At 43.7% G+C, this 15,636-nt stretch overlaps 1 protein-coding gene across 2 annotated transcripts in view; it reads right to left on the bottom strand.

The window, feature by feature from the left end:
- Positions 1-705: 705 nt before the first annotated feature.
- Positions 706-15,636, bottom strand: part of tubb6 (tubulin, beta 6 class V) — a 17,547-nt gene continuing 2,616 nt past the window's right edge. The window contains exons 2-7 of one of the 2 annotated variants that reach the window (XM_039790758.1): positions 15,223-15,331; positions 13,860-13,970; positions 10,803-10,918; positions 9,839-9,967; positions 4,341-5,155; positions 706-998 (exon numbers count right to left, since the gene is read on the bottom strand). In XM_039790758.1, the coding sequence (XP_039646692.1) occupies positions 926-998; positions 4,341-5,155; positions 9,839-9,967; positions 10,803-10,918; positions 13,860-13,970; positions 15,223-15,331 (1,353 nt within the window). In that variant the 3' untranslated portion in view covers positions 706-925. Of the gene's footprint in view, positions 999-4,318; positions 5,156-9,838; positions 9,968-10,802; positions 10,919-13,859; positions 13,971-15,222; positions 15,332-15,636 lie in introns of both variants that reach the window. The other variant, XM_039790760.1, reaches the window with a different exon arrangement.

The following is a 15,636-nucleotide window of genomic DNA, read 5'->3' as shown; positions in this document are numbered from 1 at the left end:
AGGGGCTAATGGACCCACGTTTGTATCTCTTAAATGACCCCACTAATAATGCCCGAAATGATACCAAAAGGTCTACACTAGTATATATAGGTTATGCTCTCTAAAACGATGGATTGGAAAGTTTGTAGAGTACCCAGAAGTTTATGAACACTTGCCTGCTGGCTTCTGCTCTCTGCTGCTGCTGCTACCTGCGTTAGGCAGTGATTAGGGCCGTCTACAAATTACTACACGAAAGAGTTACAACAAAAATATGTATTAATTTAATGATTAAATAAGGTAATGTCTCCAAACTTACCTCAATTATAACTTGTCTCCTGCTAGTTATACTACAGCACTTACTTTAAAAAATAAGTGAAATTAATAAATATTTTTGTTGCATCTCTTTCGGTGTTGTAATTTGTAGACGGTCCTAAGCACTCGTCTCACTGTAGCAACAACAGCAGCAGAGCAGAAGCCAGCAGGCAGTGGTATTTACATAAACTTCTGGTGTACTTACAAACTTTACAATCCATCGTTTTATGAGAGCACAACATATACTATATGTAGTGTAAACCTTTGTTATCATTTCGAGCATATGTCTACGAACTACCAACGGGTCGATAAGCCCCCTAGCGCTACTATTCAGCGGCTAACTTAGCTTAACTCTTCCATTGACCCGAAGGTGAAAAAGCTTCTGGGGGGGTGTTGCTCGAGGTCATGGTGCAAAGGACCCTAGGGTAAATTACTCCCAACCATCACTTTAAATGTCAGAAAACACGGTTGATGATCCAGTGTTTTGCAGAATTAATCTTCATATTGTTCATGTCTTCATGTTAATCTTCACATCGCTATAAACTAACTTTAATCCACACGTGGTCTAAAACAAGGAGACGAGAACGCTGCAGGAGGTCTCCCTTCCCTCCAGGTGGTGACCCGCCTCTGCCCTTCAATTGGTTGCGCCGAAGTTGTCGTCGTGCTCTCCGATTGGCTCGTCGAACTGCCGCTCTGCGTTCCAGCTCCTGTTGGAGAAACATTTAATTAATAAAGTGACGAAAACAATCTACAAAAACATCGGAAAAAGTGACACACTCACACACTTACAAATAGACACACACAGACACACACACACCAGACACGCACACTTACAAACACACACACAGACACACACACTTACACACAGACACACAGACACATACACACACACATACAGACATACACACACACACACATACAGACAGACACACACACACAGAGACACACATACAGACACACACATACAGACACACACAGACACACACACACACAGAAACACACACACACAGACACACACAGACACACACATACAGACATACTTACACACACACACACACACACACACATACAGACAGACACACACACACACACACTTACACACACACACACAGACACATACAGACACACAGACACACACACACACACACACACACACTTACAAACACTTACAAACAGACACACACACTTACACACATACAGACACACACACACTTACAGACACACACACTTACACACACACTTACACACACACACACAGACACATACAGACACACAGACACACACACACACACACACACACACACACACTTACAAACACTTAATAACCACACACACTTACACACATACAGACACACACACACTTACACACAACACACACTTACACACACACACACACACACACTTACACACAGACACACACACACACACACACACATACACACAGACACACACACACACAGACACACACTTACACACAGACACATACAGACACACACACACACAGACACACACACACACACATACACACAGACACACACACACACACAGACACACACACCGGACACACCCACACACACAGACAGACACACACAGATACACACACACACACACACACACACTTACAGAGTCAAAAAAAGCACCATGCAGTAATACAGTCAAAGATATTTGACTTTTCTCAATAAGAGTCGATGTACTCTAGTAGACTAAAGTACTACTGCTGCTGCTGTGGACGGATTACTGCAGTACTGTCCATGAGCCTCGTCCCGTAGCTCAGCGGAGAATAGATCCACGGACCTCAGCTACCCAAGCCCCCAGGACAGACATCAGCCGAGCGCTTTGTTATGTCTGAAGCGCTGCTCGCCACCTAATCCCCAACACAAACAGAAGTGCTGGGGGAGTCAACTCTCCCACACGGCGCCGAGCGCCGGAGATTAACGGGAGATTAGTGGCCGTCTGTCCCGTGTACAGTCAGGGGACTCCACAAAACTACAGCTGACTGAATGCTTTTGAAAACAATATTGTTTCCCGATACCTTCCCCTGACGCTTATCAGGTCAATTTTCTAAGCACAAACAGACATTTGGAAAAACTGAAAAATGGGTTCAAATATCCAATTTTAAATTTTTCTCCACCTTGACAAATTTAAAAATTTTGATCTTTAAACAGTTTTTCCAATTTTCAGTTTTTTATTATATTTTATTATATTTTTATTTTATTTATTTATATTATATTTAGTATAGGGGGGGCGTTGCTAGGCGTAACGAGGGACAGAATACCATGGTAGTATTATGAATAATTGGAGCTCAGATGCAATTTTGTAATTTTTTTTAAATTTATAATAAAATAATAAAAAACAGAAAATTGGAAAAACAGTTTAAAGATCCAATTTTTTTTATTTGTCAAGGTGGAAATGTTTTTTTTAAATTGGATCCCATTTTTCTGTTGTTCCAAATGTCTGTTTGTGCTTAGAAAATTGATCTGATAAGAGTTACACTGACCCTGTGCGTAGCTTTGGGTTCAACATTGGGGAGGGGTGGGGTGGGGGGGTGGGGGGGGAGGGTGAGAGCTCCAAAACTATCTACGGAGGTCCCAGGACAGGAGAAAAGTGATGGGAATAAAACTGTGGGATAAAAAACTCTGAAAATGAGACAAAAATGTTGGAAAAAAGCGTGAAAAAAACCCTTAAGAAAGGCGACAAAAACTCCAAAAGAATCAACAAAAACTTAAAACCAGAACCAGAAAGAAAAAAAAAGCAACAAAAACATCCTGAAAAAGCAACAAAAACATTGAAAACGTGAGAAAAATGTCCAAAATGGGCTGTAAATTATGCCTATGAGGTGCATATTAACATGGACATGAACAACACCAGTTAATTACAAACTACACTTTCTTTGTGCAGTATTGTGTCAACAAGTCATCTTTGCTCCCAAGTCTCACCTAAAGTCTGAAGTCATTTAGTCCGAGTCATGGTGCAGGTGTGTTTAGGGCGTGTCCAAATCCCCCTTTAGCTAGTTTTGACGGCAGGAAAATGGGTCTGTGTGCCGGGCGCCTGGTTCTGAAGGGTTGTACTTAGTGTCTTCATTAATCAGAGGTGTGTTTTGGGCGTAACATGCAATCAACCAATCAGAGAGCAGCTCCCATTCCCTTTGAAAGCCAGGTGCGTTTGGACCTTGGAGCATTGCTGTTATGATGGAGGATTTACACCCTAAATATATTTATTAGTAATCTTCTGCATGTGTGTGTGTGTGTGTGCGTGTGTGTGTGTGTGTGCTGCGGTGCGTCCCTGTGTGTGTAACAAGCATAGTGTGCACGTGTTGTGCACGAGCCTAGGAGCATTTTACTAATGCTCTGTTAAAATAACAATGAAATGCTGCGTTATTGACTTTGGACCAGGTTTTTGTTGGTCAATGGTGCGATCACTTCCCGCTGCCTCAAGATAGCAATACTCCCAGAATGCACCTGAACACACCTCCCCGTAAGACCAGCACGCCCAGAATGCACCTGAACACACCTCCCCGTAAGACCAGCACGCCCAGAATGCACCTGAACACACCTCCCCGTAAGACCAGCACGCCCAGAATGCACCTGAACACACCTCCCTGTAAGACCAGCACGCGCAGAATGCACCTGAACACACCTCCCTGTAAGACCAGCGCGCCCAGAATGCACCTGAACACACCTCCCCGTAAGACCAGCACGCCCAGAATGCACCTGAACACACTTCCCTGTAAGACCAGTGCGCCTAGAATGCACCTGAACGCACCTCCCTGTAAGACCAGCCCGCCCAGAATGCACCTGAACGCACCTCCCTGTAAGACCAGCACGCCCAGAATGCATCTGAACGCACCTCCCTGTAAGACCAGCACGCCCAGAATGCACCTGAACGCACCTCCCTGTAAGACCCAATATGTTTTTGGGCAAGTCACAAGTTATGTCAAAGCCAAGGCGAGTCCTTAGTTGAGTCAAGTCCCCAAATCAAGTCACTTTTTCCCGTTATAACTCTACCGGTGTTCTCTCAGAGGTTTTACCGGACGTTTTCGGTGTCCTTACTCGACGATCTCGTCCTCGTCGTCCTCAAAGTTCTCATCGCCGTCGTTGGCCGTGGCGTCCTGGTACTGCTGGTACTCGGACACCAGGTCGTTCATGTTGCTCTCGGCCTCCGTGAACTCCATCTCGTCCATGCCCTCGCCCGTGAACCAGTGCAGGAAAGCCTTTCGGCGGAACATGGCGGAGAACTGCTCCGAGATGCGCTTGAACAGCTCCTGGATGGCCGTGCTGTTGCCGATAAAAGTGGCGGCCATCTTGAGCCCGCGCGGCGCGATGTCGCACACCGCCACTTTGACGTTATTGGGTATCCACTCGACGAAGTAGCTGCTGTTCTTGTTCTGCACGTTCAGCATCTGCTCGTCCACCTCCTTCATGGACATGGGCCCGCGGAAGACAGTGGCGACCGTGAGGTAGCGCCCGTGGCGCGGGTCGCACGCCGCCATCATGTTCCTGGCGTCGAACATCTGCTGCGTGAGCTCGGGAACGGTCAGCGCTCGGTACTGCTGGCTGCCGCGCGCCGTGAGCGGCGCGAACCCCGGCATGAAGAAGTGGAGGCGCGGGAACGGCACCATGTTTACCGCCAGCTTGCGGAGATCGGCGTTGAGCTGGCCGGGGAAACGGAGAGACGTGGTCACGCCGCTCATGGTGGCCGACACCAGGTGGTTGAGGTCGCCGTAGGTGGGCGTGGTGAGTTTGAGCGTGCGGAAGCAGATGTCGTAGAGCGCCTCGTTGTCGATGCAGTACGTCTCGTCCGTGTTCTCGACCAGCTGGTGGACCGACAGCGTGGCGTTGTACGGCTCCACCACCGTGTCCGACACCTGAGGGGTCAGAACGAGATCACGTGGGATTAGGGCACTTTCTACATGAACTATATATATATAAAAGAGACTTCAGATACAGTATTAGGGGACCACTAAGGCCTATATAAAAGAGACTTCAGATACAGTATTAGGGGACCACTAAGGCCTATATAAAAGAGACTTCAGATACAGTATTAGGGGACCACTAAGGCCTATATAAAAGAGACTTCAGATACAGTATTAGGGGACCACTAAGGCCTATATAAAAGAGACTTCAGATACAGAATTAGGGGACCACTAAGGTCTATATAAAAGAGACTTCAGATACAGTATTAGGGGACCACTAAGGCCTATATAAAAGAGACTTCAGATAAAGTATTAGGGGACCACTAAGGTCTATATAAAAGAGACTTCAGATACAGTATTAGGGGACCACTAAGGCCTATATAAAAGAGACTTCAGATACAGTATTAGGGGACCACTAAGGTCTATATAAAAGAGACTTCAGATACAGTATTAGGGGACCACTAAGGCCTATATAAAAGAGACTTCAGATACAGAATTAGGGGACCACTAAGGTCTATATAAAAGAGACTTCAGATACAGTATTAAGGGGACCACTAAGGCCTATATAAAAGAGACTTCAGATAAAGTATTATGGGGACCACTAAGGTCTATATAAAAGAGACTTCAGATACAGTATTAGGGGACCACTAAGGCCTATATAAAAGAGACTTCAGATACAGTATTAGGGGACCACTAAGGTCTATATAAAAGAGACTTCAGATACAGTATTAGGGGACCACTAAGGTCTATATAAAAGAGACTTCAGATACAGTATTAGGGGACCACTAAGGCCTATATAAAAGAGACTTCAGATACAGTATTAGGGGACCACTAAGGGCTATATAAAAGAGACTTCAGATACAGTATTAGGGGACCACTAAGGTCTATATAAAAGAGACTTCAGATACAGTATTAGGGGACCACTAAGGTCTATATAAAAGAGACTTCAGATACAGTATTAGGGGACCACTAAGGGCTATATAAAAGAGACTTCAGATACAGTATTAGGGGACCACTAAGGTCTATATAAAAGAGAATTCAGATACAGTATTAGGGGACCACTAAGGTCTATATAAAAGAGACTTCAGATACAGTATTAGGGGACCACTAAGGGCTATATGAAAGAGACTTCAGATACAGTATTAGGGGACCACTAAGGTCTATATGAAAGAGACTTCAGATACAGTATTAGGGGACCACTAAGGTCTATATAAAAGAGACTTCAGATACAGTATTAGGGGACCACTAAGGCCTATATAAAAGAGACTTAAGATACAGTATTAGGGGACCACTAAGGCCTATATAAAAGAGACTTCAGATACAGTATTAGGGGACCACTAAGGCCTATATAAAAGCATCCAAAGAGCACCATGTCATGGGACCTGCAAGGCTCTGGTAAACAGGATTTGGTAATCCTGAAATTTGTTATTTGGATCACAGTGATCCAATCCAATGTTCCTTTAAAAAACTGGCATAAAAGTAAGATGGATCAGATGATCCTGGATAGCAAAACATGAGATTTTCAAATCCGTATCAATTTAATCCAGATACATTGTTTTTGAAAAACTGGGCCCAGGGCTTTAAATCAACTTTTTTTGATCGCCAGCCAACACGGCTAGTAGATTTTTAAAGTTACTAGCCAATCAGATTTTCCATTAGTAACGTTTGCTTTTTTTCGTACTTTTTTGTATTTTCAGCTCGTAATCTCTATAGCACAGGTGTCAAACTCAAGGCCCGCGGGCCAAAATCCGGCCCCTCACAGATTATGATCTGGTCCGCATATCAATTTAGGTTCACAATACATTTTGGCCCACCTAGTTTTTGTTGCTTTTTCTGCCGTTGTTGTCACTTTTGCCGAAGTTTTTGTCAATTTTTCCAATGTTTTTGGGCGCTTCTTTTCTATGATGGCTGAGGAACTTTTCCTGACTTGTTTAGGACTTTATGTCGACCAAACTATACAGTAAGTGAGAAGACTATATGACACATGCAATAACACAGTCTACTAGGGCTGCTCCCTCTTATAGTCGATTAGTCGACTAATCGGTTATTTTGGTCTTAGTCAGCTTAGATCTCTGTAGTCCATTAGTCATGTTTGATGCTTTTTTCACACTGAATGACTTATTTCCAAGAAACGTACGAGCACATCTCTGGTAAACACAAGAATTAAAGTGGTGCTTTTTCATGACTCTTTGCGGAGAAACTCAGATTTACAGATCTGTCGATTAAATCAACTAATCGATTAGTCGATACAATTGAATGAGTTTTAGTCGACTAAGAATTTCTTCAATCGAGCACAGCCCTACAGTCTACTATATTTTACTTTTTCGATTAAATGAAAGTCTATCAATAAACTAAACATGTCTGGCCCTTGATGTGATTCTTATTTTCCAGTGTGGCCGGTAGTGAAATTGAGTTTGACACCCCTGCTCTACAGGCACGTAGCCAACGGTTGTACAACATGTCACGACTTAGGGCCCTATTTTAACGATGTAAGAGCATGGCGTGGTGCGCCCGGCGCAGGTGCGTTTAGGGCGAAGCACTTTGAATACTTCAGAATGTCTGCACAACGATTCGATGACCTACTTTGTCGCGTCAAGCCTTTCATTCACCATAAGCTAGGCTCACTTCATCATGTTCATTTTCAGAGTGACCTTCAGGTTTCTACACACATTTGTGCGCCCACAATTGTTATCTTTGCACCGGCCAACAACAAGGGAGAAAGGTTTAAAGGAGCGTGGGTGTTTTAGAGAATTGATCTCCAAGCCAACAAATCCCCTTTGTGAAAGTTGCGGTCTGTGCATGACAAAGAAAAACAAAGTCAGGCTTGAAACTTGGACTCGACTGCTGGGAGATTAGACTTGACTCAAGATAAATGCAAAAAATACATACGGATGCATTAAGCCTCTGCATTGAAATGACTTGGTATCAATTATGTAAAAAAATAGTTTAAAAGGAACATTTTCCAAAAGCATTCCTATACGTTTTGAAAAATTCTCATGAAGACTTGAAACTTGTTTTGACAAAAGTCAAGACTTAATTTGACTTTGACTCGTCTTAAAAGTCCCATGGCATGAAAATTTCACTTTATGAGGTACCTTAATTAATTAATTAATAACTCATCTTAACCCAGTAAGTTTACAAGAGAAACTTGCAGTCACTCTGAGAGTCCTGGCACCCGGTACCAGTCAGAATGCAGTCGCTATTGGCCCACTTGCTCAGAAAGCTCGCCCTCGAACCACTAGCGGCGCCAGGATTTTGATTATAGGTGGGCCTCCAGAAAACTGGATGGGCCAGTTAAAATAAGCCAAAAAAAAACGGGTTCCCCCTGCATACAGACAGCCAGACACGTTAGCCCAACTGTTAGCCTACTTGCTTTGCTTGTGTGAGGGGGTGGCTACAGGAGGACTTGATGGGGAGAGGGCGGCCGAGCAGGATGGTAACTCGTCACTTGTAACCGCATTACTTAAAATGGCGGGAGTTTCCTCCTCCTGCTCCTTGGAGTGTTTATTGACGAATTTAAATGAAAACAAGCTGCTTTGCGTTTCATATTTGCTAATAGCTACGGTCTGTGTCTGTCTCATTGAGCTAGCTTGAAAAGCTTGCGCGCAAACGTCATTCATTTCATTGGATCACGTGCTGGGGACGATGCAGCCTGTGGGCGGGCTTAAGAGTCCACACGTGGGGTAGAAGCCGCTGATTGGCTGAGAAGCTTACACTCAAAGCTTTCCTAGGGCTGCTTATTGGATGAACTGCTAGAATGAAAATCACTCACTACTCACTATAGGCCTGGGTCAAAATGGGCTGGCCCGGGCCAATGGTAGGGCCGCGGGTGCCTCAAACTCGTCCGTGCTTCCTGTTTCGGCTTTGTCGTGCACCGTGCTTTGTCGTGGCGCGCCCGGCGAGATCTACGTCATTGTGACGTCACATTGTCGCGCGACAGGATCAGGAACAGCGACTACAAAAAGGCCTTAAGTGGTGCGACGACAAATATTCGACAAACTGAGACTTTCTTCTGTTGACGAATGATCTTTTAAACGGACGAACATTATATTTGTAATCCATGGCTCAGTTCAAAACGGGATAAAAAACATAATCAGTCTCTCCCCGTTCACTACAGTTCATATTTTTTCCGAATTAAGGTCCAATGGCGGTCGACAGGAAGGGGAGGGACTTCGCCTCTCTGTTCGATTCAGAACAACAGATGTGTCCTCTTATCAAATGACACTGAAATTGTATTTTATCTGAAATAACAAAATTCTAAGCAAAAATAAGGAATAGATTTTTATTTTAGGCCCTTAATTCCACAGGACAGATGAGGACATGAAAGGGGAGAGAGAAGGGGAACGACATGCAGCAAAGGGCCGCAGGTCGGAGCTGAACCCACGGCCGCTGCGTCGAGGAGCAAACCTCCACAGTATGTGCGCCAATATATATATATATATATATATATATATATATATATATATATATATATATATATATATATATATATATAATGTCAAGAAGAAGGAGAGGTAAAAGGGTTACAGGGAGGTTGGTTTGTGGAGTTAATGCTGCAGAATAATGCTTTTGTCCAGCCCTCTGTCCATCCCTCCCTCCCTCCCTCCCTCCCTCCCTCCCTCCGTGTGTTGATACCTTGGGCGAGGGCATGACGCTGAAGGTGTTCATGATCCGGTCCGGGTACTCCTCCCGGATCTTGCTGATCAGCAGGGTACCCATCCCTGAGCCGGTGCCCCCCCCCAGAGAGTGAGTGAGCTGGAAACCCTGCAGGCACAGAGAGAGAGAGAGAGAGAGAGAGAGAGAGAGAGAGAGAGAGAGAGAGAGAGAGAAAGACATTTTAAAATGTCTGCTTTTCCATAGTTTGATATCTGATTTAATTTGTTATACCGCTCCACCTTTGTAGTAACAGTCCCGTGGCTCAGCGTTAAAGTCTCATAAATATTAATAACATAACTCAGTGTTTCTCCATACCACGCTGCTGCAAAATGAGGTTAAAATGCACAGTTAGCACAGTAGAATAATGTTTAAAACATGTTGCTCAAAGGGTGCCAGGCCCCCCCTAAAGCTCTGATCCCTTGCAGCTCTTACCGTTCCACTTCATATTGTGCTTTTTTTGGTGGATATTCCAAAACTAATTTGTAATTCATCACAAACTAATTGGCAGGGGATCTTTGGGACCACTATAAATGTTACCTACTGAAACATGAATACATAATATGCAATATGCATTTTGCACACTACTTTGCACTATTACTTTTTGCACTGTACATCCCAATCCATGTGTACTTGTCTTGATATTATGTCTTATTGGTATATTTGTATTTTTGTATATCATGTTGATATGTGCCTATATGTATATTGTTGTCTCTATTGTACAGTATATGTGTCTATATTACTATGTGTTGAATGTATAGAGAGTTAACACCTACTGAAGTCAAATTCCTTGTGTATGTACTGTTCAGTAAGTATACTTGGCCAAAAAAACTCATTCTGATAAACCCAGGTTTTAACCCAGCCCAGGAGACAGTTTCTGCGTCCAAAGCGGCTTTATTTCGGACACGTACTGTACGTGTAAGAAGCTAAAACAAGTGGTCTTCACCTGGAGACAGTCGCAGTGCTCACACTCCTTCCTCACTATGTCCAGGACCGAGTCCACCAGCTCCGCCCCCTCCGTGTAGTGACCTTTGGCCCAGTTGTTCCCCGCACCTGTCTGGCCTGCAGACAACCAATGAGCACAGAGAGAAAAAAAGATCCATCTGTGAAATGTGAAACGATCGCCACAACAGATGGGAACGTTGGCGTGCAGGCACACACTCAGCAGAGATCTGCAACCTCCCTGCTTCTTCTTCTCTCTTCACGGAGACATGGGTTTATAAAAACACACTTCAGAGTGTTTACGGTACAGATTTAATGCTGCCTAACCCTAACCCTAACCTGACCCCTAAAGCAGTGGTGTCAAACTCAGTTTCACTACGGGCCACACTGGAAAATAAGAATCTCATCAAGGGCCAGACATGTTTTTATTTAATCGAAAAAGTCAAACATCTTTGACTGTCTTATTGCATGTCTAATATACTCTTCTCACTTACAGCTAGGTTGACATAAAGCCCCAAAAAAGTAACTTAGCCATCAAAGAAAAAAGGTCGAGGGGGAAAAAAGTTGGAAAACGCACCAGAAACGTTGGCAAAAGTTGCAAAAACGTTGAAAAAAAGTGCCAAAAGCATCGACAAAAGTGACAAAAACTTCCGAAAAAGCAACAAAAACTAGGTGGGCCAAAATGTATTATGAACCTAAATTGTTATGAGGGCCAGATCTAAATCTGCCAGGGGCCGGGATTTGGCCCGCAGGCCTTGAGTTTGACACAAGTGCCCTAAAGGATCTGTGGTAGCGATGAGCCTGCAGAGAATTATCTCCACATCTCTGCAACTCTACGGAGCTTTTCAGGTTTATTAAACACACGCTTCAGTCTGTTTACAGTATAGATTTAATGCTGCTTCAGCTCTCTCCGCTGTAACCACAAAAGGTATAAAGCAGGGATGCACTGAATCCAGATTTTTGGGGTTCGGCTGAATACCGAATCCACTGGTTAAGATTCTGCCAAATCCGAATACCGAATCCTACTCCCAGCAAAGCTGGTAATGCTCGTCTGGTTAACATCAGTTTTTAGCAGTGACTTCCTTTGCCGTACCTGAAGTTGCTGCATTCTGGCTGCTGTCTGGAGATTCCTTCATGCACAACTCATATTCTTTCGGATGTTTGATACCAGATATTGTAACAGCGGCCATGTTGTGTATAGTTTAGGGTCCTCGCCACCACCAGACCAATCAGCATTGAACAGATTGAACATGTAGCTGGACTTGAATGGCCTTCTTTTGACTGAAAGTTCTGCCAAACTACAACTTTTTCTGCTCACCAGTTCCATGTCCACTTTCTCACAACCTACTGCATTGAACGCTCCACCTATGTAAACACCTTCCCGTAATCAACGGCGCCGGCATTATGACGACCAGTGTAGAGCGCGTAGTGCAAGCGTAGGGTTCGGTTCCCTGGGAAAAAATTCTAAGGTTCGGCAGAAACCCAAACCCCGTCAAAAAGCCCAATATTCAGCCGAATCAGAAGCCGAATCCTGGATTCGGTGCATCCCACAATATATCATTTTTTATCGTCATAGCAATAGCTGCTAGCGCAATAAACACATTGCGAAAGGCTGCGACATATCGCGAAAGACAGTCGTGTGGTGTTTCCATTGTCAGCGTCATATCCCCGCTTCCCATAAATTATTTTTTTACAGGAGCAGCCGTGCAATGCATTCTGGGAGCATCGCGGGGACTTTGGAGAAGCATGGCGTCGAGTCGCCCGCTCCTCATTTGCATAAAGTTGAATCCAGACAACTTTATCTTTTGTTTCGTTTGTTTGTTTGTTTCTTTGTTTGTTTGTTTCTTTCTTTCTTTCTTTCTTTTGTTTGTAGAGCGTCTTTGAGTTCCATGTAAAGCGCTATATAAAACTTATGTATTATTATTATTATTATGCTCGACTTGGCGCCTCTCAAAATCTGACGAAAATCTTTTAAACTGACCTTTGTTGATCTGAAATGAAGACGGATTCAGCTACTGTATGGCCTATCTTATCTTAATGTTTTCAGAAACACGTTTCGTGAACTATTTTTGAGAGATCGTATTCCGAACGAAATCCAGACCCAAATCCGAAAGATTAAAGTGCCCATATTATGAAAAAAACATAATTTTTTCTGGGATTTGGGGTGTTATTTTGTGTCTCTGGTGCTTCCACACGCATACAGACTTTGAAAACAATCCATCCATGGTGATCTGAGTGAGATCTGGTTTCTGAATGTGTCCTGCCTTCAGTCTCCTGGTGAGCTGGTCAACATCTGCACGGCTTTCTACGTCACTAGCCGAGACGAGCTGGCTAACCGCAACCGTTAGCTCGTAACACTAGCATGCTACCTCGTTCTCAATAGCAAAGCACTGCTACAACACACACAAGTTCACCAAAATCTCCAAAAGAACTACTTCCATGTGCTCCCTGGTTTAGAAGAAGTCTCCCAGCTGATCCTGCCTTGGAACTGACTGAAGTTGGAGAAACAGCCTTTCTTTTACTGTCTATGGAGCTAGCTGACATGATCTACGATCTGAGCTAGTGAGCATGTGCGAGTGCAATCAAAGATAGTACAGAAGAAAAGAGGTCTCACTCTGTAGCTAAAACAGAGAGCTGAACACAGGGTGAAAAGAGGAGCTGCAGCAATGTGCAGTACAACATAAAATATGGTGTTTTTTGAAAATTAAACCATGAAAACCTATTCTGGTACAACCTTAAATTACAATTATGAACCTGAAAATGAGCATAATATGGGCGCTTTGAGGCTCTGGCTGTGAGTAATGAAAACGACCCAACTTGAGGGGCGGGACCAAGCGTGCATTTGAAAATATCACTGCACGCAATTGGATAAAACTACGACCAATGTTTACTGACTGATTCCAGACTTTGACGTGGCAGCGCTGTCGTCATCTGTTTAGTTCGCTTCTGGCCCGCCTATATCAGATACAGCGATGTGATTGGTGCAGCTCGGCTACATGGATGGCCTAAAGCAGAATCTGCCCATGAATACGTCTGTTGAATAAAAGCCGGGGATTGTTACCGAAGATGAAGTTGTCTGGTCTGAAGAGTTGTCCAAAGGCTCCCGAGCGAACGCTGTCCATGGTTCCTGGTTCCAGGTCCACCAGCACAGAACGGGGGACATATTTATGTGCTGCACAAACGGAGAAGAGTCGTCACTTTCAGACAGAAATCACTATTTCCGTTAAATACAGTTTACTGTTAAACTGACACACTATTGTACCTTAATGCAAGCGCGATAAAAAGCTCCCATATTCTAGAACAACTGAATTTGATTAATTTCATCTTTTCTGTGGTGGAATGTAACTAAGTACATTTACTCCAGTACTGTACTTAAGTCCAAATGTTGAGGTACTTCTTGATTTTTCTTTACTTTTAATACTTTACCTAAATTTTCCTGATGACACTCACAGACTTTTACTGTTGTAACATTTTTCACCGCAGGATTTTAACTTGTAACAGAGTATTATTACAGCGTGGTATTAGTTCTTTAGTACTTTTACCGCAGTAAAAGGATCTGAATACTTCGTCCAGCGCTGAATCTTGTGTAATTTGTCGTTGTTTAGTGTTTGCATCAATAAATATCTAAAAATAACAAAAAGAGGCATACTAGTCTACTGAGAAAGGACAAGGAGTACTACGTGTACACACACACACACACACACACACACACACACACACACACACACACACACACACACACACACACACACACACACACACACACACACACACACACACACACACTCCCACAGGTTTGTTGTACTATCTTTGTGGGGACCTATCATTGACATAATGCATTCCCTAGCCCCTTACCCTAACCTTAACAATCACAACTAAATGTCTAACCTTAACCCTTACCCTCACCTTAACCATCACAACTAAATGCCTAACCTTAACCCTTACCCTAACCTTAACCATCACAACTAAATGCCTAACCTTAACCCTTACCCTCACCTTAACCATCACAACTAAATGCCTAACCTTAACCCTTACCCTAACCTTAACCATCACAACTAAATGCCTAACCCTTAACCCTTACCCTAACCTTAACCATCACAACTAAATGCCTAACCTTAACCCTTACCCTAACCTTAACCATCACAACTAAATGCCTAACCTTAACTCTTACCCTCACCCTAACCATAACCTAATTCTAACCCTAATCCTAAAACCAAGTCTTAACCCTCAAACAGCCCTTTAAAGTTGTGGGGTCCAGCATTTTGGCCCCACAAAGCTGTCCGGACCCCACAAGTATACTGGATTCCCGGTTTTTGGACCCCACGAATGTAGTTAAACGAGAACACACACACACACACAAACACACACACATACACACAAAGACAAACAGAGACACACACACACACCCTGTGTGTAGTACTTACAGGACGCCTCGTTGTAGTACACGTTGATTCTGTCCAGCTGGAGAGACGAGTCTCCCACGTAGGTCCCTGCCGGGTCGATGGCGTGCTCGTCGCTGATCACCTCCCAGAACTGACCACAAACACACAAGACAAGAGCTCGCACTTCCTGTCTGTACGGTACTGCTCGCCCTCTCTGACAGCTGAGGTTTAAAGGAGCCCTATTACATAATAATATATATAGTGATGCACCGATGTGAAAATTGTGGCCGATACCGATAACCAATATTAATATTGCTGTTATGGCCGATACCGATATTTACCGATGTCGATATCTCAGTATAGAAAACACTTTTTTATAATAATCAAATAAAGAACTATTTTCCAAAAAGCTTTTTCTTTTCTTTTTTTTTGTGATTTATTTTCCGAAATGACTGG

This window comes from Perca fluviatilis, chromosome 22 (assembly GCF_010015445.1).
Source record: "Perca fluviatilis chromosome 22, GENO_Pfluv_1.0, whole genome shotgun sequence".
NCBI classification, from domain to species: domain Eukaryota; kingdom Metazoa; phylum Chordata; class Actinopteri; order Perciformes; family Percidae; genus Perca; species Perca fluviatilis.
The sequence above is the reverse complement of the archived record's forward strand: the minus strand, read 5'-3'. Positions and strand labels throughout refer to the sequence as shown.